General features: G+C 47.9%; 1 protein-coding gene across 2 annotated transcripts; it reads left to right on the forward strand.

Annotated features, from left to right (window-relative positions):
- Positions 1 to 11,564: 11,564 nt before the first annotated feature.
- On the forward strand, positions 11,565 to 16,475 carry LOC100192125 (calcium-dependent protein kinase 17). Of its 2 annotated transcripts, none has more exons than XM_044476173.1 (8): positions 11,565 to 12,512; positions 14,066 to 14,209; positions 14,319 to 14,471; positions 14,581 to 14,696; positions 14,795 to 14,962; positions 15,429 to 15,653; positions 15,730 to 15,851; positions 15,949 to 16,475. In XM_044476173.1, exons 1-7 carry the CDS (start codon positions 11,750 to 11,752, stop codon positions 15,847 to 15,849), a joined length of 1,689 nt encoding a protein of 562 aa, XP_044332108.1. In that variant the 5' UTR covers positions 11,565 to 11,749; the 3' UTR covers positions 15,850 to 15,851; positions 15,949 to 16,475. The 2 variants fall into 2 exon arrangements, with proteins under 2 accessions (XP_044332108.1, XP_044332109.1); XM_044476174.1 differs by having other exon boundaries at positions 11,568 to 12,512; positions 15,928 to 16,475.
- Positions 16,476 to 25,729: the final 9,254 nt, after the last annotated feature.

Below are 25,729 nucleotides of genomic sequence, written 5' to 3' on the forward strand. Positions count from 1 at the left end.
TTGTTTTTTGAGGAAAATGAACTAGGGAGCTAGCAAAAACTAACTAGATGGGACTGGCGGATGTCGTTTATTTGCCACTTACATCCCTAGTTTCATCTTACCATTTTAATTTCTTTTCGGCTGATGCTGCTTCGAACCATTTAAATATAGCTTGCCATGCTCGGCAATAATTCGTATGTCGTTTACCATGTAAGCTTACTGCCTGGATCATGCGATAACTATCTCTTACTTATGTCCAGCGGAAACCTTTCAGGATGCCGTTCACACTAGGACACAATGTACAACCCCAGAATCTATTTGTGGAAGCAGTGCGCCATCCATGTTACCAGATGGTAGCAGTTCAGAGGCAACACCGCCGGAGAGCAGACTGAGCACATATATTATAGTTCTTGAGGCTCTACTAGAGGCAGAAAGAGATGGTGTGGCTGCCATGAATGAGGTAATCTTGATCTTGAGGCTGGAAATTATGCAATTAGCTGCACACATTATGCAAGCAACCCAAGAATTGGAGGAAGTAAGAATGTTGCATTTGAAGACGGAGGAGGTCCTGCTGTTTCTGCTATCTGAAGCCCAGGGTAATCCCAGTTCTTCTTTAGATACCAGTTGAAATTGTCAATAGATTATTGTACTTGCATGTTGTGTCATGTCTCTGAATGGATTATGTTGTAAGACCCCCTATGTTGTAATGATCCAAAAATTTTAGGCGAGGTAATCCTCAGTACTTGTATGATTGACATAAGGTGAACTGTTTTTCGTGTGAGCATATTGTATTGGATGAAATAACTGTTTGACTCAAAGTGTATCCAACCTACTGAATTCGAAGATCACATCATTTCTAAATCATAATCATATATAAAGGTGGTATAAATCGTTGTTGTGGTTTTGAAGAAATAAATCACAAAACATAGAATTATCTGTGGATATTCGTAATCGAATACAAATTGGATTTGAATTTAGTTGCCAGGGCCCAAGGCAAAAGTGAATGCTAATTCTCCCAAGTTTTGAACGAAGCGGCTAAACACCCACTATCATTTGTGGGCTGCCCGAAGCAAGTGTTTGCGAGATGGAAATTACTGTCTACCCCTGACACTTTGACATCCTTATCGACCGGATTTACACTGCTGTCGATAGGGGTAGACTAGTAACTTCAATCAGACGTGACACGACCGCCTCTGAGCCCATTCAGACACGGTGGGCGCCAAACGTGGGTGGCAAAACACATTTGATTCAAGCTCGTCCGAAAGACATGTGTCTCTCCCTCCATTTCCCCATTCATACACGATGGGCGGCAAAACAAACTCTCCTCGTCCGAAATTGATGTAGGCAAATATTTTAAATAGGGGCAGATGTGTAACTTCCCTCAGACGTGACACAACTGCCCTACCTGTCAGCCCCGTTCATACACTATGGGCACCAACGGTGGGTGGCAAAACACCCTCTCCTCGCCCGAAATCGCTACCGGCAAATATTTGGGACATGCAAGATTATCGTCCTATCCCCAACCGACGTGATGTCCGAAATTTTAAACGGGGGATAAGTTCGTAACATTCCCACATTTCAGACAAACGCGTCCCAAAGTTTGAGATCCCCCCTCCCCCTCCATTTCCCCATTCATACACCATCGGCGCCACAACAACCTCCCAACTGCGGCCAGCCTCCTCCGTCCGCCACCCCATCCTCCACCTTGCCGGAGCCGCTACCCCTACCCCTTCGTCCACTGCAAGAGATGGACGTCTCTCATCCACGGTGCCGGACCAGGATCCTTTCATCGCATCCGCTCGCTTCATCGGCGCCGTCGTCCACCTTACCGTTGCTGCTCCTACGACCGCCTCATCCACGGCAACAGGATTTATCCCCCGAACCGGCCGTCTGCCGTCTAAAGTCTTCTTCCCCGCCACCGACAGCCATCGCACCCGCAACACCCTCAACGTATCAGCAGAGGCCTACATGGCATCGCAAGAGAGGTGGTACTCTTCCATATGTGCTTAAGTAATTGATCTCACCCGGAAAATAGATCGTAAATTGTTTACTATAATTTTCTTGTCCGTACCAAATCGTAGTGGCTAGTTGAAAGCAAACATTGGTTGTGAAGTAGCTTTGTCTGGTTTGCACCTTCAGATCCGCCATGGCACGGTCACTATACTCGTAAAGCTTATGGTTTCCCCCCTTTATATTCACTACCATCATCGTAGGTGCTTCGTGTCATGCTAGCACTTCTCCTCCAGACCTCAACCCATCAAGCGAAACAACATGCCACTCATAATTCCAAAGCTTAGGTGTTGAAATACGAATCTGATACGATGCACATATTACTACTAAAACAGAGAACGTTTAATTGGTCACCTAATGTTCCTATATTCGTTTCGAAAAGCATGTGCGCCACCCACTGGTCCAGCTAGTTCCACTTTCCTGATTTTACTCTTGATGCTTAGGGTTTTCCCCTTTTATCTACTCTACTATGATCTGCGTAGGTGCTTTCTGTCGTACTAGCATTACTCCACCCTTCAAGCTAAACAACACAACACTCAAAATTCCAAAGCTTAGTTGTTCAAAAATGATTGTGATATGATACTGATATTAGTTAACAGACACATTTAATTGGTTAGCTAAAGGTCCCACTTGAGTTTCCAAATGCATGTCGCGACATATAGAGAGACAGCAGAATTGCATTTCTTTGTCACTTGTTGACTGTACTTTCTTGTCCATACCAAATCTTAGTTGTTATTTCAAAGCAAACATCGGTTGCTAACTACCCTTTGCACGGTCTGCAGCTTCAGATCTGCCATCCCACTGGCACGGTCAACACTATACTCATCATGCTTACAGTTTCCCCATTTTATGATGACCACGATCAGCCTACGTGGTTCGTGTCGTAATAGCACTTCTCCACCCATCGAGCTAAACAAACTTAGTTGTACAAATTCAAATATGATATTATGCTGATATTAGTAAAACTGAGAGATGTTTAATTGGTCAGCTAAATGTTCCTACTTTAGTTTCGAAATGCATGTGAGCCCCATATGGAGAGACCAGAAGGAATAGTATTTCTCTGTGCGCTCTGGTTCATCATGGGTGGGCAACCGACATTGTATAGAAAGACTTGTAATATCTTTAATCTGCTTGCTCTTCTGCTCTTCTTTAAGATGATCCTCTTCTCTTCTTTAATAAGTATGTTCCTTGTTGGGAAGAGTAGCAGAGACATTTGCGGTCGACTGGTCAGGTCGAGTTGTTCTCCCTTAGTATATTTTGAATCTGTCAGGTCAGGTCGACTTGTTCTTCTTTACTATATGTTGAAGCTGTCATCTGCGAAGTATCATCACTTCTGGAGCTCTCATATTTTGAGTAGTAGGCCACATTATATTAATGCACACACCAAATTACAGCATGCATGGCATCTCTCAGAAGAATTGCAGAGATAGCACAAAGGGGTTTACAGGGAGGCAGTATTGGATTAGAATCACTTCTGCATTACAAAGATAATCTCACTTGTTTTTATGTTTTCATGCATGTCAGGTATTGAACATTATCAAAATGAATATGAGAATGGGCGCACGAGAGGAATATTGCGGAACAATCCACTGGCTAACAAACTTGGCATGGTGGAGGATGGCCTATCTTATTCACCCATCAAGGTGCTTGCTCTAACTTGGCAAGGTTGTATTGGTCGCACATATTTTGCATCTGACCTCTTGCATTACTTCTACTTTGTTACACCATCTGCTTAGTTTAAGCATCATATATGAGTATATGCCATACCTATCCATTTTCTGTACCTATTCCATGTGTCGTCATACTATGTTTTTCCAGTCAAATGTTGTTCTTTCGTAATAGATGTCCAAAAGGAAGAGGGTGAGTGCAGATCCTCAAGGAGTACAAACTAGGTATTTGGAAAAGGTAGTGATACCTGATAAATCAGATAGATCAGCAGCCACAGAAAACACAGGCCCAACTGTACCACACTTTACCCCTACTCCACTGGCCAAACCCCTATTAGAACTGCTGAGAGCCCAGCGTCAGGTACTGTCTATGATATCAATTCAAAATTTGAACTCCTAAATTTCTGCATGTGCCTTACCTTCTCTCTTGTATGAAAACTAATTTCAGATGAATCTCCTTGCTCAAAGGATCATAGGATCTCACAACAATACTGGGCTCTGCATTGCTCTTGTCAGTACCTCTTGCCCTTTGTCAGCATACTTACACTCATTGTTGTTTGATTATGTAGCATCACTGTAAATGTTCGCTTCTTTATCCTCCCTTTGCTTGAAATTATAAGATCTATATTTACTCTTAGATAAATGTAGAATTAACACAATGGTTATGAAGTTTTGGATTGCTCATGTAAGTACCTGTTGTCATGTACTCCCTCTGTATCGAATTAATTGTTGATCAATTGGATGTATTTAGAACTTAATAGTGCTAGATACATCCATTTGAGCGACAAGTAATAACGGACGGTGGTGGTATTACTGTACTTGCATCGCGAGATAGTTGATTGTCTAGCATTACTCTGCATCTTATCTGCCCTGCCCTCCACTTTCTCCAAATTATCATATCTACATTTACTCTTACCAAAATGTTGAATAAAGCCAATGCCACTGCACACGTTGATGTCTGCATTCCTCTTGTCAGTACCTTTTGCCTTGTAACCCTGTACTTAATTAATTGCTATTTGATTATGTATCATCAGTCTGCACCTGAGCTTCATTATCCTCTGTTTCTTCCAATATTATTTGATCTATATTTACTCTTTGCAAAATGTAGAATAATGGCAACGCTTATAAAGAATTTTCTTTGGGGAATTTATTGAATTATCCTTCCATCAACATGAAGAAGGGCTTTGTCCAGCCCGTGTTAACATGTAATGTAAGTTCATCCTTCTCAAGCCTTCAAACTTTGTTCTAGTATAGAGTTGGATATGCATCATTTCCTCCACTGTTGTTTACTTTGTTGTTTACATCTGATTGGATGTTTGCAACAACTACCAGTTTTAAATTGTAGTTGTAAAAACATGTTCCTTATGCAGAACAGATCCATTTATTTGCTTATATAATTGTGAAACCTGTTACGTGTCTCCTTGTTTCTCTTTTAGAGTCGTATCTCTCATGCCAGGCAGAACTTTAGGAAGATAGTGAGCCAAATCATATTGAGGACAGCGAGATGACCCCAAGGTCCTGTCTTGATGAAGACAGTGAGTTGAAGCTACTCACCAGCAGGTGTGAGACAACCTCAATCAGTTCGACTTCTTCAGTCTCAACTTAAAGCTGAAAGGCTTGCTTCAGCTCAGCTCCGACTTGAAGTCAAAGATGCAAAGAAGATGTCAGAGGACTGCCTTGCGCACTATGGTGTCATACAGCTAGGGATGGAGCATCTATCGTTGACACAACTGAGGTCTCATCAGCTTGTTCGGCTGCTTGCGGGGCCCCATCCTGGCCAGGCCTAGTGCCTTCTGAAGTGCTCTCAGTTTTGTATATTCTTTTGTGGGTGCGTTTATATGCACTGGTGGCGACCTTTGATGCACAGTGTGTGTAATCCGCGGTCACGTTGCTCTTTATTATCACCGGTAGCGAACTTTGATTCCCAGTGGATGTAATATGCCGTAATTTCTTTATTGTATAGTCTAGGTTTATTCTTTGGTCGGTATGTTGTAATTTAGTCTGGAAGGTTCGGTGGATCTCAGTGTTGTCGGTCTTCAGGCCGACCCGTTACTCATATGGGCCAAAACGCGGGCCTATAATCATCTTGGGCCATTAGCAGGTCTAAATCTATAGTAGTTTCCGGCCTTTAACAAGCTGAGTAAAGTTCTAGCCAGCTGGGCCAGAGAATACCATGGGCTTTTAACAGGCTAAAACCTAGATTGGGCTAGTGTTGGGCCAGAAAATTCACGGGCCAATACAGGCCGAAACTGCCTAAGGCCCATGTTTGGCCCAAATAGGACGAGCAGTTAACAAGCCAAAATATATCTCGGGCCTGTTTGGACCAATAAAATTATGGGCTTTAAGCAGGTCGGTATCCACGCGGGCCATAGGCCCAAAAGTGTCACCGGCTATTATCAGATGGGCTGTAAGCAGGCCGGATTCAACGCGGGCTGTAATTAGGCCCAACTGTTCCATGGGCCATTAACAGGGCGATAGGCCTGTTGGGCTGAAATTTATCCACGAAGACTACGGGCCGTTAAGAGACCTAAAGTTACTTCAGACAAGAAATAGCCCAGTTTCTGCATGGGCCGTTAAAGGGCCTAAAGTTAAACCGGGCCGACAACGTCCCAGATGCACCACGGGCCGCTAACAGGCCGAAACTATTATCGGGCCGACCTGGTTAACGGGCATTTAACAGGATGAAATACAAACCCGTCTTAGAATGGGCCCAAATGAACACTGGCCTGTTAACGGGCCTGATCCAATATGGGCCGTAATTTGGCCCAAAACACGGCAGGCTGTGAACGGGCCTGATCTGCTATGGGCCTCAATTTGGCCCAAAACATGGCAGGCTGTTAACGGGCCAGCCCACTAGTGTCTGGAAAAACATGGTGGGCCTTTAGCTGGGCCGGCCTTTTCACCGAAATGGGCCTCTGTTGGGCCGTGCCATGTGCCGACGTATCATAGGCGCCTCCTGTCCAATGAGTGGATGACATCTGTCCCAACGGTGAGCAAACACGTGTTTCCTCCAGCCAATGAGAATTTTACACGTGGAAAATCCCCATTGGTCCGGGCTGTTAATGGGTTATCGGATCAAAAACCGGACCCGATAGCTTAATGGCGACCCGTTATGGTCGATGCCACGTGTCGGTCACCCTTGACGAAAGCACTTCTATGGCGCGCGATTTATCGTCATGGAAGTGGACACTTTCGTGATGATAATTTTGGTGATGTCATGGAACACTTCTACGACAGCACAGGTATGACTATCTTGATTCTATCATAAAAGCGTCATGGATGTACATGCATGACAAAAAAGTGACCTACTGTGACAAACACGTATCATCACGGAAGTGTATTTTTTTGTAGTGCTTGCCTCTGTGTCTGGCATCATGGGCAGCCCATGCCATGGCCTATGAACATCTGTCCTCTTTAGCCATTCCCATCTTACTCGGAGTGCAATGACTTGCCACTTGAGGTTTTTGATAACTAAGCCGCCGAATACTTTTGGCCGACAAATTTTATCCCATGCCACAAGACATTGGCCACCGTTGCACTTGTCTTTTCCAGCCCAAAAGAAATACCTCATCCACTTGTTTATATCCTCCAGAACCCACTCCGGTGCCTCATTTATCATCAGGTGGTGCCACAATGACCGACTGCACCAGGATTAGACGTCCCGGTTTCTGGATGAGCCCTCTTTGCCAAGCTGGCATGAAATGTCGCACCTTGTCCAGCATGGGTTGCCACTGAGCTCGAGTTAGGCTCTTTATCGTGAGTTGTAGGCCGAGGTATGTACAGGGGAACTCCGACATATCACATTGTAGCATGTCCGCCACTCTGATTTTGTCCTCCACGCCACCCCTTATAAGCACTGTCGTTGACTTGCGTAGTTGACCTTAAGGCCTGATGCTTCTCCGAACACTGTCAGAATTTTTCTAACTGCAGCCAAATCTTGCATTGAAGGCCTAACAAACATGGCCACATCATCGGCGTATATGGACACACTTTGTGTCGGCGTGATCCCGGGGAAAGTGCTAAGAGCTCCCGTCTCCGTGGCCTTGTGTATCAATTCCGAAAGGGCCTCCATGGCTATGACAAATAACATCGGCGAAATAGGGTCCCCTTGTCTCAAGCCACAGGCATTCATGATCTTCCTCCCCGACACCCCATTGACAACCACCTTTGTGCTGGCCGACTATAGCAGCGCTGCCATCCAATCCATCCACCTTTGTCCAAAGCCCATCGCTCTTAGAACCTCAAAAAGAAAAAGGCCAGGAGAGGGAATCAAAGGCTCGCGAGATGTCCAACTTTATGAAAACGCTCGGGTGTTCTTCTCGCGTGAATTTTCCTCGCCACTTGACGAACCAACAGAAAGTTGTCGTGAAGATGTCTTCCCTTGATGAAGGCGGACTGGTTCATCGCCACTAGCTCATGCATTTTTAATCGGAGGAGGTTGGCAAGTACTTTTGCGAAGAGCTTCGGGATGTTGTGTATTAGACTGATGGGCCTGTAGTCCCCTATTTCTTCAGCGTCGGTTTTTTTTGGGGATGAGGATGATATTTGGTTTGTTTAGTTTGGCGAAGCCTCTAGTGTCTCTAACGAATAGCTTCATCAGTATTGCCATGACATCCGGTTTGATGATCTGCCATGCTTTTTGAAAGAAGGCTCCAATGCATTCGTCCGGCCCCGGAGCCCGGTCCGGCGCCATCTCCTTAATCACCTGCCAAACTTCCTCCTCTGTGATCATTTCTTCTAAGCAGTGCAAGTCCTTAGCCTCGATCCCCAGATATTGCAAGTTGAGAGTGTTCTCCCTAGCTTGCGCCGTCCCCAACAGCCTCTCATAGGCCTCGGTGAAGACCTCCACCTTTCTCTCTTGGTCAGTAATGATAGCGTCGCCAAGCTTGACATGCGCGATGAAGTTCTTGGTCCTCCTCCCATTAGCCATTGCCTGGAAAAGCTTGGTGTTGGTGTCTCCCTCTCGAATCCATCTAAGTCTAGAACATTGTCGGTCAATTGTCCTTTCTAAGGCCGCCATGCCCAGGAGCGCCTTCTTGAGAGTACGACGAAGCCATGCTTCCTCCGTGAGCAACACTCTATTCTCTTGCGCAATGTCCAATCTATGAACAGCCCATGTAGACACTCTCATCGTCAGTTTAACATTTCCGTTTTTACGCTGGCCCCATGCTTGTAGGGCCACATCCGAGTTGCGCAGCAGCACATGAAGCCTCTTGAACGAGTCTACTATCATGGGATCACATACCTAGGCCTCCCTCACCGCCTCCTCGAACCCCTCCAGTTTGGTCCAGAATAGCTCGAATCTGAAGCGCTTTTTGGGGGCAAAAACCCACACTCGTGGTAAGGTGTAAGGGCGTGTGGTCAGAGACTCCCATGGACAGCGCCTGCAGCAGGTAATCGGCATTGTCCAGCTCCCAGTCCACCGTCACGAGGACTCTATCGATCTTGGTAAGCGTGGGTGATTCCCGCTCGTTGGACCACGTTTACTTTCTCCGGTGCATGTACATCTCACGAAGCTGTTGGTCCTCCCCAAATTCCCTAAATTTGTTCACCATGCTCCTGTTAAGATTGTTGTTGCTTTTCTCTGAAGCTTGTAGTATCATGTTGAAATCGCCTAACATGAGCCAAGCTCCAGGGCATATCACGCGTCTCATCCTAAGCTCCTCCAGGAATTGGCACTTGCGCTCATCCCCTTGTGGTATATAGACCACCGAAATCCACCAAGGATCCCAAGTTTTGGTGCGCACCCGTCCCATGACAAAGTTCGTGTTGAATTGAGTGGCTTCCACTTCCAACACCGAGCTATTCCAAGCTAAGAGCACTCCACCGCGAGTCTCCAACGCCGGCAAGTAAGCAAAGCCATCAAAAGACGGCCCCAAACATTGCATAACTATGAATCGGTCTATTACATCCATCTTAGTTTCTTGAAAGAAAATCAAGTTGACCACTAACGTGCCCACAAATTCCCACACCGCCTTTTGTTTTGCCAGATTGTTCAAACCGCGAACATTCAAGCAAAGCACATGTGGGTGTAGATCCATGAAGGAACGTACCCCAACGTCGCTAGGTGATCCTAGCTAAGCACACACCATTACTGTGTTTTGTGCCTCCATTTCCTCCGCCGACGGGATCGTCTTGCCAAAGAGTGTCGCGATGATCCGGACATGTTGCTCGCGCAGCAGCGAGTCAAAGAGCGCCTTGAGTTCGTGCAGGTCGTCCAGGACCATGCCTAAGGCGTGGAGCAGCACATTCTCCACGGGTGTGTCTCTGGGTCTCTTTGTCGCCGTGGTCTTCTTGGAGGCCCTGGTGGTTCTCTTGGAAGTGAAGGGTTCAGCTTCCGGGCGAAGTTGCGATGCCTGCACCTCCTTGACAAGCGGTGGGGCGAGGCGCTTGATGATGTTCGAGCAGAAACTCTTGAGCTTGCCATATGCCACCACCTCATTGGTTGTCATCCCCTCTATATCCTCCCTCTGAGGTGCGCAGACCAGGCTCCTACATGCATTGGTAATGAGCTCCGTCTCCTTTTCCAAGCCCATCTGGTGTTCAGATTCCAGGCCCTCCAAAACTCTCAAAACGGACGTATCTATCTCAGCAGTTGCATGTGCATGGCTCCCATCAATGTGGGGCCCTCCTCCACCACTGGCTGGGCCTCAATCGCAGTGGCTTTGTTTGTTCCACCCTCTACCGAGCAGCATGCAACCTTGTCATTCTGTATGGGCACACGTGATTCCAGATTCATTGGGCCCTCCCACAACTCTTGTGCAGCTGGGCCCTCCTGACTCCCCTTGTCGCTATCCTCTGGACGCGTTGCCTATGCTACTGGGCCCTCCTGGCCCCCCTTGTCACAATCCTCCCGACGCGCTGCCTCTCCGCTGTGGGTTCTGTGCTCGCCTTGCACGCTGGTTAGGAGCCCGCCCACCTGCTCGTCCTGCAGCGGGCCCGCACCAACGGCTCCCGGCTAGCTGCTGCTGGCTGGGCGGCGGATCCGAGGCCGCGTGCCCCACCGGTCTCATGATTGGCGTGGCTGCCTCCAAACGTGCAGGCCCCTCCCTCGTAGCATCTCCCCCGCCCATCGAATTTGAGACTCCTTCGTGGCGGCCACTCGAACGCTCCGTGGGCCCTGGTGCAGTAGTGAGCTGGTCAAAAGCCGGCTGTCCTCGCGTTATCCTGTCCAATGCCATCACACGTGGGGGCCCCCGACTGGCCTCGGCCGCCGTGCCCATTGGGGGGAGACGCCATTCCGAAGCAGGGGAACCGCACCGGCCAATCGCAGCGCCATGAACGCGGCGGCGCCCCCCTGTCTTGGACTCCAAACTGCCATGGCGATTTGTGCAACCGAGCTCCTGAACACTGATGTCTCCATCTTGCTCTGGAATGCCACTCTGCCCGCTGTCCGACCAATCATCCAAGAACCACGGCTCACCACCGTCGCGAAGATCCATCACCGCTGTACGCGCGGCACAGTAAGGCTGGCCATAGTGGGGGTAACATAAGTAGTATCATGCACTTGGAACTCGCAAACATGCTTATGTGGCAGGCAATTAAAGAAGAAAGAGATGGTTATAGTAACATAGGTAGATACTGTAACATAATAAATGTGATGCTACTATGTGTCATGCATGGCAATAAATGAGACCACCTATGATATTAATCTATAATACTATGCACTATAGAGGTAGTAATATAAACTAGTAACATATGCATGTTACTAGTCTAAGTTACTCCCCACTATGGCCAGCCTAAGAGATGAATTGACAGAGAGGAAGGATCCACGTCGCTTCCTGCGTCCTACGTGGCAGCAGCAAAACACGCAAATTAGCCGACCATCCCCGCCGTCCGATCTGGCGCGCATCGCCAATCCCGCAGCCCTCGCTTCCTCGACACGACCCCTGTGCCCACTGCCAAAGCCGGGCGCGCAGTTTCACGTGGGCCACATGTCAGCCGCACGAGCCCCTGCCCGCCTCGGCCATCTCCGGCCATCTCCTCTCCTCCACCAATCCTCCTCCGATCCAATCCCCGAGTCTCGACGCCGCCGCATGCCGCCGTTGCTGCCGCCGTTTGCCTAGGCCTCTGCCGCCCCCATCGCCGGCGCGATGGGGAACACCTGCGCCGGCCCCAGCGCCACGGCGGACCGCCACGGATTCTTCAGCACCGTCTCCGTCGCCGTACTGTGGCGCCCTGGCGCCGCCCGTGCCGAGCCGGCGGTCCCACCGCCCGACTCCTGCCCCTCCATGTGCTCCTCCACCTCGTCCGCGGGCCCCGATCTCGACGACTCCGACCTCTCCTCTCCCTCCTCCGACCCTAACAAGCCCAAGGTAAAGCGCGTCCAGAGCGCCGGCCTCATCGCCGAATCCGTCCTCAAGCGCGACTCGGAGCGCATCAAGGACCTCTACACCCTAGGCAAGAAGCTGGGGCAGGGCCAGTTTGGCACCACCTACAAGTGCGTCGAAAAGGCCACGGGGAAGGAGTTCGCCTGCAAGTCCATCGCAAAGCGGAAGCTCGTCACCGAGGAGGACGTCGAGGATGTGCGCCGCGAGATCCAGATTATGCACCACCTCGCCGGCCACCCGAACGTGATCTCCATCGTCGGGGCTTACGAGGATGCTGTTGCCGTGCACCTCGTCATGGAGCTCTGTGCGGGAGGGGAGCTGTTCGACAGGATCATACAGCGGGGGCACTACTCTGAGAAGGCCGCCGCGCAGCTGGCTAGGGTGATCATTGGGATTGTGGAGGCTTGCCATTCTCTTGGGGTCATGCACAGAGACCTCAAGCCAGAGAATTTCTTGTTTGTCAACCAAAAGGAGGACTCGCCACTCAAGACCATTGATTTCGGGCTCTCTATCTTTTTCAAACCAGGTCTGGCCTCTATCCTTGGTGCTGGCTGTAGTGTAGAACGTGCATGACATTTTGCTGGCGCATTTTTTTATATATATCATGGACAGTGCTAGCTTGAGCTGCTATTTTCTAACTTAGCCAGGTAGATGTGTTGTATTGGTGCACTTGCAGCTTTTAGTTGAGAATCTTTATTTAATACGAGCTGTCGAATACTCCCTCCGTCCGAAAATACTTGTCGGAGGAATGGATGTATCTAGATGCAATTTAGTTCTAGATACACCCATTTTCATTCATTTCTACGACAAGTATTTCCGGACGGAGGAACTTGTGCTAGATGCTAGGATTATTTGAAGTGTTCTTGATCGAGTTTTCATGTCTAGTAATGGACTCATAATTCCAGTTTCAGGGATAAATACATTGTGTGACAGTAGTAATACTTAAGCGTCTTCAAGTATAACAGTAACTTGGAGACACAAGCTTGTAATTTTTGAGAACTTAATTTATGTCGCTGCACTTTAGATAAGAGTAATTTGGCCCTTCTTTGTCCATGTGTGAATGTGAAATTGCTGCTCAAGTTGTGTACTTACACAGGAAGGTAGACATGGAGTTTTATGTGATGATAAGATTGAGGCCCTGTTTGTTTCAGCTTCAGTTGGCTTCGAATCACCTGTAGATTCGCTTCACTGGCAAAGCTAATCCTGCGGATCAGACTTGCCACTGAAGTACACCTGGATGTGCTTCAGGCAATTGTGCTGAAAATGGCCCAAATCCAGATTCAGCTTCACTGGCAAAGCTGATTCCAAATAGCTGTTCATTTCGGCTTTTGATTTTTCTTACGAGAATCTGCTGCCTAAAGCTGACAAACAGGGCCTGAGTTTCTGCACAATCACAAAACCTGCGACCAAACTCCTATGCAAATAGTTATGAATATTGACTATTGAGTCTAGATACTGGTTTAATTAATTGAACAAAAACCTTCAGATGATGTCAAATGGACAGTACTCGTTTGATTGCATATACTTCGTAATGCTACATTGACTAAGAATATTATCATTTTATCCCACAAAGGGTCATCAGTGCATATCATCACCAATTGAATTTCTTTTATTTGCTCACCTGCTATGGCAGCCATGTGAAATCATAAAGAATATCATGATATCTGGAAGACTTTCATCTCGGAAATATATGGCTTTTGAGATTGTATACACGATCCAGGTGTGGAGTATATGGTTATGGCAAGTGATGAACCTTCAGATGACCAAACTCCACGCAAAGTTCTGAATTCTTGAGCATGATGTCATATGATTGTGGTGACTGGTGAGCCTATTTTGGAAGGCAACCGAAATGGATGGCTTCCACCTTTCTGTTCCGGCTTTTGGCTATGGAATGGGTATTGCAGACCACAGTTTTTTAGAAATAAAAGGACATGCATGGTCATGCACATTGATAGTTGAAGATTTTAGAATGTTACACCTTACAACCTATACATATTCAGACATGGAAACTGCTATGGAAGTAATCACTATTCCTACAAGTCTTCCTGTGCAATATGCATTAAATGATTGCTTTTACAGGTGGAATTTATTCAGATGTCGTTGGAAGTCCTTACTATGTCGCCCCTGAGGTTCTGCTGAAACAGTATGGCTGCGAAGTGGATGTTTGGAGTGCCGGAGTAATAATTTATATCTTGTTGAGCGGGGTCCCTCCATTCTGGGATGGTAAGCATGCATCTAGTCTTCTAGCCACATTATTAAACCTCATCCTTTTACACAATATTGACAGTTATCCGCTTCTTTATTTTATTGTGGATGCTGGTCTCTTTTTCAGAATCTGAGCAAGGGATATTTGAACAAGTTTTGCAAGGTGATCTTGATTTTTCATCCGAGCCCTGGCCCAGTATCTCAAAGAGTGCAAAGGATTTGGTTAGGAAAATGCTGAACCGTGATCCCGGAAAGAGATTGACTGCACATGAAGCTCTATGTGAGTACATCGAAGCATAAACACCACTTCGCGTTGAAACTACTATTTTGCCATCCAGTGTCGTATTCGCATCAGTATTTATTGTAGTGAGCCATCTTTACATTGGCAGGTCATCCTTGGGTTTGTGTTGATGGAGTTGCTCCTGACAAGCCACTTGATTCTGCTGTCTTAACTAGATTAAAACAATTTTCAGCAATGAATAAACTAAAGAAGATGGCCCTTAGAGTGAGTATTGCAGTAAATTTTCCTTTGGTTTTTTACCAAGCATATTGATTAAGCATGTTCAGTATTGATGCTATTGTTAAACTGGGTTATGCGTATAGGTAATTGCCGAGAATCTGTCTGAAGATGAAATTGCAGGATTGAGAGAGATGTTCAAAATGCTCGATACTGACAATAGTGGCCAAATCACATTGGAGGAACTAAAAACTGGCTTGCAGAGAGTTGGTGCCAACTTAAAAGAGTCAGAAATCGCAACTCTAATGGAAGCGGTAACTGTTCTAACATATTTATCGCAGCATGGCACTTGTATTTTCAGTTGTATGCTTTCTAAGATAATATATTGCTTGTTATCAAGCCCTACAAGCTCAAGAAAGCTTTCTTAAATTAGGGTTCTTGAGACATCTATAGCTTGACAGTTGGGCATAGCATTCTTGACATTGGTACTCCCTCTGTAAAGAAATATAAGAGTGTTTAGATCACTACTTTAGTGATCTAAACACTTACATTTATTTACGGAGGGAGTACTGTTTACTTGTAAAAAGATCATAAGCTCTTGTATTTCTTCTAAACTTCTGTGGTTCTGAAATTTTCACTGCCATGTGAGAGTATCCCTTTCATGTTCTGGCAAAAGACTGCACTTGAGGAGTATTAGCTGTACATGTACTACTTGTATTAGATATGAGACATGTTCATTAGGCCTTGCTTGAACGAAGATATGTGTTGTGCAATTTTCAGGCGGATATTGATAACAGTGGGTCAATTGATTATGGGGAATTCCTTGCGGCAACATTGCATCTGAACAAGGTCGAGAGAGAAGATAATTTGTTTGCAGCATTCTCATACTTCGATAAAGATGGCAGTGGTTACATTACTCAAGATGAACTGCAAAAAGCATGTGAAGAGTTTGGTATAGGAGATGCACATCTTGACGATATTATCCGAGACATTGATCAAGACAATGTAAGTAGATTTATTCTCATTATGAAATGTATTAGATACTAGAGATAAAGAAGTTTATCCCCTTTTCTGTCTCCAGGATGGCCGGATCGACTACAATGAATTTGTAACAATGATGCAGAAGGGGAATAATCCACTAGGGAAAAAGGGACAAGGGCAGATGAGCTTTGGTCTTAGGGAAGCATTGAAGATACGCTAGTGGTAACTGATCTGTGCTCTTTCACTTTCTCACTTTATGTTGGATGTTTGATTTATATAGTGCCTTACTCCTCATCAGATTTTTTTTTACTGTCCACAGTCCATTGTTTGGTCTTTGTGCCCCAGTCATTTGCTATGCTAATGATAGTGTGGCCTGAAGGATCCGCCCCTCACGATCTGGACAATTCCTGTTCCAGCTAACCAACGCAGGGCAGGATTACTGAACTGTGAAGCCAACTAAAGAAGGAATTCTCTAATGGAGTGAGCAAAGAGCGATTCTAGATGATTGTGCCATTTTTCAATCAGAAGGGATCACCATGCTTGTAGATTGCATGCATCTAATTTTGGCATTTCAAGCGATGGAGTCAGCAGACTGAGTATCCGGTAACTACAGCTGAGCATGAATTAGAGTACCCAAGTTCAGTGACAGTATGACTATAAAAATATAAAAATGTATAGGAGAGAAAAATATGTAATTAGTGAAGCTCTTTATATGTCCACCGATCGCACGGATACTCCCTGCATTCATAAATACAAGTCTTTTTAGAGATTCTAATATGGACTACATACGGATGCAAATGTGTAGTACTGAATCTGAATGGAAGATAGAAGCTGATGTTTTTTTTTCTTGTGCTTGCTCTAGATTCCCATGTTGGTCCTCATAATTCTTATGTGGTTGTTCTGATCTATCAGTAGGGCATGTCAAACAAAAAGGTAAAACAGTAAAAGTACCACGTAGGGAAGCACGGCTGTAGCGTTCAGTAAACGCATCAACACCATTCAATCGAAATGAAATATTAGATACTCCTCCATTCCAAAATAAGTGACTCAACTTTGTATCGTGCTTTCTATTTTACGAGAGAACTTTCAATCTATTCACCTTTAATCATAATAGTAATGACACAAAAAATTATTTTACGAGAGAACTTTCAATCTATTCAAAAAAAAAAAGTAATGACACAAAAAATAATAAAAATTATCATGTGTATCATGCTTTTTGTTTTGCGAGAACTTTTGATCTATTCACTTTTAGTCATGATTGTACGTAACACAAAAAATAATAAAAATTATCATGTTTGACCCTCTCAGTCAAAAGGGTCATGGACAAAAAATAGCATGTTTGACCGTCTCGATTAGAAGGGGTGTCGCATACTGCACGATTGTCCACCCCCAATTCACGCTAGCGCGATGGATTGCATAGATCCACCGAGGGAACGATGCGTCGCACTGGGAGGTGGCTGCATGCGACGAGTGCGCGAGCACGAGATGTGATCAATTCGAAACTTGTGCTCGTCAGCGAAATTTTGGGCCTACTAGTCAGAACCTACCCCCCCTCATCCCTATACCCCCACTACCCCCTCCCCTTCTCACACCTTCCTATCCAAACATAAGCCTAATCTCCTTCCCCCGCGATCTCCTTCCATCCATGGCGTGATATCGACATCAATACAAAAACTCCCCACATCTCACATTGGATCCAAACCCTCGTGTGGTAGGGGGAATTGACCTCCACCCTTTTGTTCAACCTCCCACACACTCTATTCGACCCTCTTTTTTTCGTCCTTCACTCCAATCAATTTTTTACGAATACCTCTACCCCCGTGCACATGGCTTGGTCTAGATCTGAAAGCGTTGCATCCTACTCGTCGAGACCTCCCCATGTCTCGTTCCACCTCGCCCATCGTGCGCCGCCACCCTGTCTCCTGTCTATCCCCAATCCAACGTCGCACACCATATCCTCTCCTCTTTCTCTCCCCAAAGTCATGGTGGCGGTGGCGGTCGGGCCCCGATCCGAAGAACAGCAAGGGCAACGCGGTGGCGGAGACGCGCAAGGGTGATGCTGTCCACGGCTAGAAGGGGAAGCCGAGGGTGGCAGAGGAGCAACACTACGTCCTCTTCCTCACCAGCCTGGCGGCGACAACTCACGCGACGGCTCTTTATTTGTGGTGTAGGAGAGTTTTCAATACAAGATAACTTTCACGGTGGCGGTTCTTGATCTAATTAGCATGCAGGATTAAACAAAATTGTTGGTTTATTTTAAGCCCAACAATGTTTTGTACCTTTAGCTACTATTATGGAATTGAATTTGCCTAATCAAGTTGGCTTTCCATAAGTGTGTGTTAAGAAGCCTCTAACCATAACGGTTTAATCGGTTGTGCGCAATAATTCTCACTAGTAGTGCAACCTAAATTGTTAACGTAAAAGCTTGTAATCATACTGTCGTTTCACTTTTATTGACTACTTTTATGCACTACCATGTATTCTTTGAATTTGTCTTGTGGGTTCCGATCCTACTCGAGTTTCTCCGTCTGGACGTATTCGACGGACCTCAGATGTAGATTTTTGCCGTCTCCTTGGGGTGGTGAGGTTAGGATTTCCCATCATGTGGCGAGATTTGGTGTTAGGTGCTTCAGATCTATGCAAGGATTCAACGGCGATGACTGTGGCTTCAGGGTTTTGGTCCTTAGGGGCACATGACAAAGACTTCCCGACTGTCACCGACAAGGTCAAGCTGGCTCCGGTAGGGGAGCGGCGCATCGGTGACTATTTCTGTCAGGAGTGGTAGTTCGATGGTCTCAGAATCTCGATGTAATTTTTATTATGTTTAAGATGGTTTGTGTCGGTGTCAAAACCGGCAGATCTCGGGTAGGGGGTCTCAAGCTGCGTGTTTAAGGATCAATGGTAACAAGGCACAATGGGGACACGATGTTTACCCAGGTTCGGGCCCTCTTAAAGGAGGTAAAACACTACGTCCTGCTTGATTGTATTCGATGAGTATAGGGGTTACAAGAGTTGATCTACTCGAGATCGTAATGGCTAAACCCTAGCTGTCTAGCCTATGATTATTATGATAGCCTCCACGGACTAAACCCTCCGATTTATATACACACTGAAGGGGCCTAGGGTTGTACAGAGTCGGTTTGCAGAGAAGGAAATAGTACATCCGGACACCAAACTTGCCATCCATGCATATAGGAATCCTACCCGGACACGGGGGATAGTCTTCTGCTTTATCTGCGCGGCCCATCAGTCCGGTCCACATCGGATAGACCGGACACCCGAGGACCCCCTAATCTAGGACTCCCTCAGTAGCCCCTGAACCAGTCTTCGATGACGATGTGTTTGGCACGCGGATTATCTTCGGCATTGCAAGGCGAGTTCCTTCTCCTGAATATTTTAAATAAGCTTCCTGCATAGAGGAACTGTGTCGAGCTCTGCACAATTGATGCAACCCTTAGCCACGAAGGTAAGACGTCAAAAATAGATATAGTGTCTTTTACTGACAACTTTTTCGGCGAAGCGTCACACTTGACTCTTTAGCATTTCGAACCGTTTTCACGCCTCCTGTTTCGCGTTTCGAGGCTTAGCCTCCATTGGCACGTCTCGTCAAAGCAGAGATCGTGCCCGCCCATTACGGAATTCTCATCAATATGGTTTGGGTAACCCAACCGCGCCTTACGCACGATTTTGTTGGGAACAGGCGAGGTTTATGGCTTGAGAGAGGGGCGTCTGGTATTTTCACTGCCTATAAGAGGGTAAAAATCCCTTCTTTTTTCCCCACGCCTTCTTCTAGCTCCTGCCTTCCAACCTCCAAGCTCTAGCGCCCTCGATTCCGATCTTTCCCACCGCCACCACCCTCCCTAGCAATGGCCGGGTCCGATTCCAAGGGCAAGTGGGAGGCCTCCTCTGTCACCGAAAAAGACGTCAAGGAACTCCGGAGCGCGGGCTATTTGACCACGGATATCGCGCATAGGATCCTTGACAAAGGTCAGGTTATTCCTACTCCGGCGCCGGGTGAGAGGGTCGTGTTCATCCCCCATTTCCTCCGAGGGCTAGGGTTTCCCCTCCACCCCTTTGTCCGGGGTCTCATGTTCTACTACGGGTTAGATTTCCATGATCTAGCCCCAAATTCCTTCCTCCACATATCGGCGTTTATCGTCGTGTGCGAGGCTCTTCTTCGCATCCCCCCACGCTTCGGCCTGTGGCTCAAGGTCTTCAATCTGAAGCCGAAGGTGGTCAACGGACATCATGCAGACTATGGCGGGGCCAATGGTAAGCAAGCTCCCCAATGCCGTCTGGCCCAAAGGGGCATTTGTAGAGACTGTCAAGGTGTGGCAGCAGGAGTGGTTCTATATCACCGAACCCCGCGACGCCAGCTGGGCGACCATGCCTGACTTCAGATCCGGACCCCCCACGAGACTCACCTCATGGACCGCCAAGGGCCTTGATTGGGGGTCCCAACGGAGGTGAAGAGCTACAGAAACGCATCTCCAATGTGTTGGGCGCAAACGCTGGTCTCACAAACGTGATTCAGGTGATGCTCTTCCGCCGCATCCTTCCCTGCCAACTCCGGGCCTCCCCCACGTGGGAGTTTAATCCGGAGGATCCACGGACCTTGAAGCGCTTCTTCGGCACTACGCACGAAGATATATGGAAGCAGCTCTTCAAGGCCCAGAAAAGTTGGCCTATGAAGACCGAGGATATTGGACTCGACATCGAGAACCCGACCTCAGCGGTAGGCATAATCTTCCTGAATACCTATCCGGTCAATACTTAGGATATAATAAAGACTATATTGTCTACCTTCCGTATAGGGCTGGACGGCAAAGGCGGAGTGGATCAACTATCCGGCACCGCCGCCCGAGGACCCGGCCACACCCCAGCTAACGGAGATGCTGGTCCCGGCGCCCTACCAGGTGCCGAAGAAGAAGACCAAGAAGAAGAAAGGCAAGGAGGCCAAGGGTGGCCCCCGCCACAAAGGTCCTTCAGACGCAGTGTCCGGAGAGACTGAAGCCCTCTCTTCCCACGAGGGAGACGAGGAAGAGGAGGAGGAGGAGGTGGGAAGCGACTCCCCCCGCAAGGGGAAGAAGAAGAGGGCGGCCTCCAAAGACCAGGAGGGGGAGGCGCCCAAGAGAGGGAAGGTGACCCTTTCGGACAATTCGGACTCAGAGTCCGAACTAGTCCCCAAGAGACCTCCCAGGGTGAAGCCCCTGGCCGAATCTTAAGCATTCCAAAACTTACTTGTTTATCTTCGGTCTACTGCTTCCATAGTATAAGTTATTTTGTCATTTGCCTTTCAGCCCTCCCCGCGAGCTCCCGCAAACTCCATTATCGGAGGGGAATTCTCTGTCACCCGAGATGGCGGAGAGTGACACGCCGCCGCGAGCCCCCTCGCCAATCACCATGGAGGACACCGAAGCGTCGTCCTGAAGGACCTCTCCTGGCCGAGAGGGGGCGGGAGAAGTTGTCAAGAGGGCGCCCGAGGTCAATACCTCGGTCACCAAAGACCTAGGGGAGGCAACCCCCATGACAACCGACTGTGGGGAGCCCCAACAATCCGGGCCCCAGCCGGACACCATTCCGGAGACCAATGCGGCTCCGAGATCAGATAAGCAGCCCCCTTCGAAAGAGGGGGGAGGAGCATTAGCTCCATCGGTGGCCTCCACTAATCCGGAGGCGGCCAATGCTCTAGAGGAAGCACTGCAGCGTGCTTCCATCGTGGCGGAGCACCACACCCTGATGGGTGTGGTGGTGGAGAAGGTTTAGTCTGCTAAAAGTGGACTGAACAAAGCCTTCACCAGTCTACTGACGGGCTTTGAGGTATGCGACGTAATGTTTCTTAAAAACTTTTTCATATAGAGGAATATACCTGTGTACAGACAGTAGCCCCTGAGGCTCTGTCCGGTTTAAAAGAAACGGTCAGAGGATCCACATAGTATTCGGGTGAGTAACATGTTGTGCTGTTATTGTAATAGACTTCCCTGTTGGTGGCAACCGCCCAGGCCGCAGAAGTTTCCGAACTCAATCGGAAGCTTCTGGTGGCAGATGAGGAAATCGACCGCATTAATAAGCGGTTCGACGAAACGCAAGGTATGCGTACAATGTTAAAAACTTAGCTGTATATCAGAAGTGATATGTATATTAAGAGGTTTAACTTATAGAATCTTTTTGATTATGAGCATAGTTGGCGCAGCCGAGGTCGAGACCCTCAAAGGCGCCCTCGCCCAGGCCAAGAAAGAGGCGAAGGCGAATAAGGCAGCCGCTGACAAAGCGGCTGCAGAACTGAAGACCGAGCAGGCTGCCCGCCGCCAGCATGAAGTTCGGGTGGCCCAAGTCGAGCAGGAGCTGAAGGATACCATCAGCAAATGCGAGACTTTGGAGGAGAAGACTTCGGCCCAGTCGTCCGAACTTGCCAAGGCCCTCCATGATGCTAAAGAGGCGCGGATCGAGTCCCGGAGTGCTCGCGAAGAGATCCATCAGGCGAGGCAGATAGCGGCTGGTAAGGCCTTTCTTTTGCAGAGTATTTTTGGAGGTCAGAGGTATGCTTTGCTCACTCGAGTGTGGAGTTCTCTAGACGCGTTTGCGGATCTTCCGATGAGTGCCGCCGATGCCGCACAGTTCTTCCGATCCCAGGAGGGGAACTCGACCGAGAAGCTGTTCTGGTCGCAATTTCTCGCGCCGAAGCACCCGACGCCTCTGAACGACCAGCTGAAGCAGCTGATGGAGCTGCATAGGGTGGCAGACTTGGCCATGAAGGACCTAATAGTCCAACTGTGGCCGGCCGAGCCAATTCCCAGCAGCTACTTCGGTTTGGTGAAGCGGCTCGTCGACGCGCGGCCATGGATTGATGCTGTGAAGTGCTCGGCCTGCATAGAGGGTGCCCGGATGGCCTTCGCCCGTGTCAAGATGCAATGGGCAAAGATGAAGGCCACCGAAGTGGCAACCGCGGGCCTGCCCGAAGGCAAAGATCATCGGAAGCCGGAGAGGTACTTCGATGACGTCCTAGCAGGAGCCCAAGTGATAGAGGGTCAATGCTCTAAGGACGTAATATTTGATTGAATGTGTTCGGGTTGTACAAACAATGTGATGAACCCATGCTGTTTATATATCTATGTTTGCGCCTTTTGTTTCAAGAAATTTTTCCTCCTGTGCGGCTGTTTATTGTTTTATTTCTGAAAGTTGCCAGTCGTCGGGTTCAGCCCCCATGTAGATGCTACAGGGGTGTTCGGCGTAACGCGTGACCACACTTTATCCAACGTCTTGGTCTGTAAAGGAGGTGTCCGCGAGGTGAACCAGGCAATCGGACTATGCGGCTTTATTACTTTGACTTAGCCATAGGAGTTTGACTCTGGAGCTAAGTACTATCCCCTGGTGCGTGTGCGGCTATCCGGACTACGGTGCCTTTTCCTCTCGGCTGGACGAAGGCCATCCCCTCGTATAACACGGAGTGAATCGCTAACGATTTGTAGTATAAGACTAAGTCACCAAATCGCCGACCATCTCTCGCCTATCATGACAGTAAGTTTTCGGCTTTCTCTACTGAGGTACTTGACCGGACGAACCAGAAATACAATCGCAGTAGTTCGCCCTTTACTACTGTAACACCCCGGATGTAACTTTCCATATTTGTAACTCCAACTCTTGCCATTTTCGGCTATGTGTTATGATATTCCCTCCGTGGTCGGGTTTCGTCTTTCTTTTTGCATTTTGTTCATGTCATGCATCTCATATCATGTCATCATGTGCATCTCATTTGCATACGTGTTCGTCTCATGCATCCGAGCATTTTCCCCGTTGTCCGTTTTGCAATCCGGCACTCCCACGTGCACCGGCGCGTCCCTCTTGTTTATTTTCGTGAGCGGGTGTTGAACATTCTCGGAATGGACCGAGGTTTGCCAAGTGGCCTTGGTATACCACCGGTAGACCACCTGTCAAGTTTCGTTCCATTTGGAGGTCGTTTGATGCTCCAACGGTTAACTGGGTAACCGCAAAGTCCTTTTGTGTGTTGCAGCAAAACTCCCCCTCCAAACAGCCTAATAACCCATCTAAGTCACTTCCATGCTCTCCGTCGTCGGATCACGATCGTGTGGGCGAAAACCGCACTCCATTTGGAGTCTCTTAGCTCCCTCTACCTATAAATATGTGCACCCCTCCTCCAAATCCGGATCCCGAAACCCTAACCTAGTCCCCCGCGCCACCGGACACGTCCGGTCCGGCCGGACGAAGTCGCCGCCGCCACCCGGCCAATCCCACAGCGCCACGTGGCGCTTCCCCGCCGCCAGCCGCCACCCGCCACCCACGCCGCCGGCCCGCCCGGGCCCAGACGGGGCCCTCCCGGCCCGTCTGCGCCGCTGCTCCCCGCGGGAGCCCGCGCCTCCCAGCCGCCGCCTCCGCGCGCCCGAGCCGGCGAGCTCCCGCCGCTGGTGTGCCGCCGCCGCCCCTCGCCGCCGTGCCGGTCGCCGCCTCCTCTCGCCGGGCGCCGCCTCCTCCCGCCGGGCGCCGCCTCCTCCCGCCGGGCGCAGCCCCGTCCCCGGCCTTCCCCGAGCTTCCTCCGGCCGCCGCGCGCTCCAACTCCGGCGAGTGCTCCGGCCCCGCCTCGAAAACCGCGCCAGATCTGGATCGGGTCGAACCCTAGGTTGACCCCGAAATATCTCCAAGTCCTTTTTCTTATATATTCTGTTGCTCTGTTCATCGCATCATATCTCCTTGCATACTGCTCCATTTCATGCGCATGATATATCGAAATGTTCGTCTCGAGATGCTCTTCATTTAGTTCCATTGTGTCATGCTCGTTTGAGTCCATCTTGATGCCCAAATATCTGGTGCAAGAGTGCTATATGCTGTTAACTGCTGTTACTTATCAGTACTTGAGGTTTTGTTATTTTTGTTGCATTTGATGTGTGCATCTTATGGGCATGAGCTCTACAGGTGTTTTGATCTATGCCATGCTATCTTTACAGAGGTGTATGCCATGTATTTTTATGATCTATGTGGTGACTAGCACAAGCATGCAAACTAGGCTTCGTGATGTTTCTGTTTACAGGGACAAAATTTTGCCAAGTCTGTGACTGCTGTTATTTTGTTGCCATGTATCCATGTGGCTACAGTGAGATCCATGCTTCTTTTGGGCATGTTGAGTAAGGATGTTTTGTAGATATATTTGTGCTCTATCCATACATGCCCTTGTTTACAATTATGGAGTGCCATAGCATGTCTTAATCTTGCTCTACCTTTGCTATAAAATGTTCCTGGCAGATTGTTTACGTGTTATTCAATTTTGCCAAGCTTGTTGTAGTTGATCCTTTCATGTAATGTATTTGCTCTTGCCATGGTTAGCTTCATACACATGCTATCTTGCTGTAGGTATGCTTTTTTTTGTCAAGAATTGCTTTGTGATGAGTGCATCGAGCTCACAAAGATGCCCTCATAATTTCTGTTAATGCCATGCTCTGTTTTCTGCAAAGTCTGAAACCTGTTAACGAAACTTGCTATGTTTACATGGTTGCCATCATATCTTCTGGTCCTTTATGGCTCATGGTCAGTAAGGGACTTTTGTTCTATGAATATAGTAGATTCATGCCATGCCTTGTTTTGCTATGTTAAGTTCTTGTAGCATGTGTTTTTCTTGCTCTGAACATTGCTACCTGATGCTGTTTATGCCATGTCCAGTAATTTCACCAAGTCTGTGAACCTGATATTTTTTTGCACTTTTGCCATGCTTGTTTGGACCTGTTATGGTGTGATCTAGCCGTAGCTCAGTATTCATCTTTTGTCAAGCATCTCCTGTAGATTATTGCCATATGCTTTGTTGTTATGTTGGGGTGCTATAGCATAGTTACTCGATGTATCCTAAGTGCTAACATGCTGTTAATTGCAGAATCATGTCATTCTTGTTTTGCTTGCCATTTGCAAACCGTGCATCCGTTTCCGGTGATCTTTATATCGATTTCGACCGAAATCATCTCATATTTCCAGTGGCATACTTGGTTTGCCAAGTTACTGTGTTGTTCATTCTTTTTCTTCCGGAGCTCGCATATGCATCGCATATCATATCTCGCATATCATTCATGTATTGCATCATGTTGCTTGTGCATTTCCCG

This window comes from Triticum aestivum, chromosome 2D, assembly GCF_018294505.1.
Source record: "Triticum aestivum cultivar Chinese Spring chromosome 2D, IWGSC CS RefSeq v2.1, whole genome shotgun sequence".
Taxonomy (NCBI): domain Eukaryota; kingdom Viridiplantae; phylum Streptophyta; class Magnoliopsida; order Poales; family Poaceae; genus Triticum; species Triticum aestivum.

Bases quoted from the DNA above. Each gene is read 5' to 3' on its own strand.
- LOC100192125 (XM_044476173.1), top strand. From the start codon at position 11,750: ATGGGGAACACCTGCGCCGGCCCCAGCGCCACGGCGGACCGCCACGGA. The intron at 12,513-14,065 runs GTCTGGCCTCTA...TTGCTTTTACAG, and splicing joins CTCTATCTTTTTCAAACCAG to GTGGAATTTATTCAGATGTC. The intron at 14,697-14,794 runs GTGAGTATTGCA...TTATGCGTATAG, and splicing joins TAAAGAAGATGGCCCTTAGA to GTAATTGCCGAGAATCTGTC.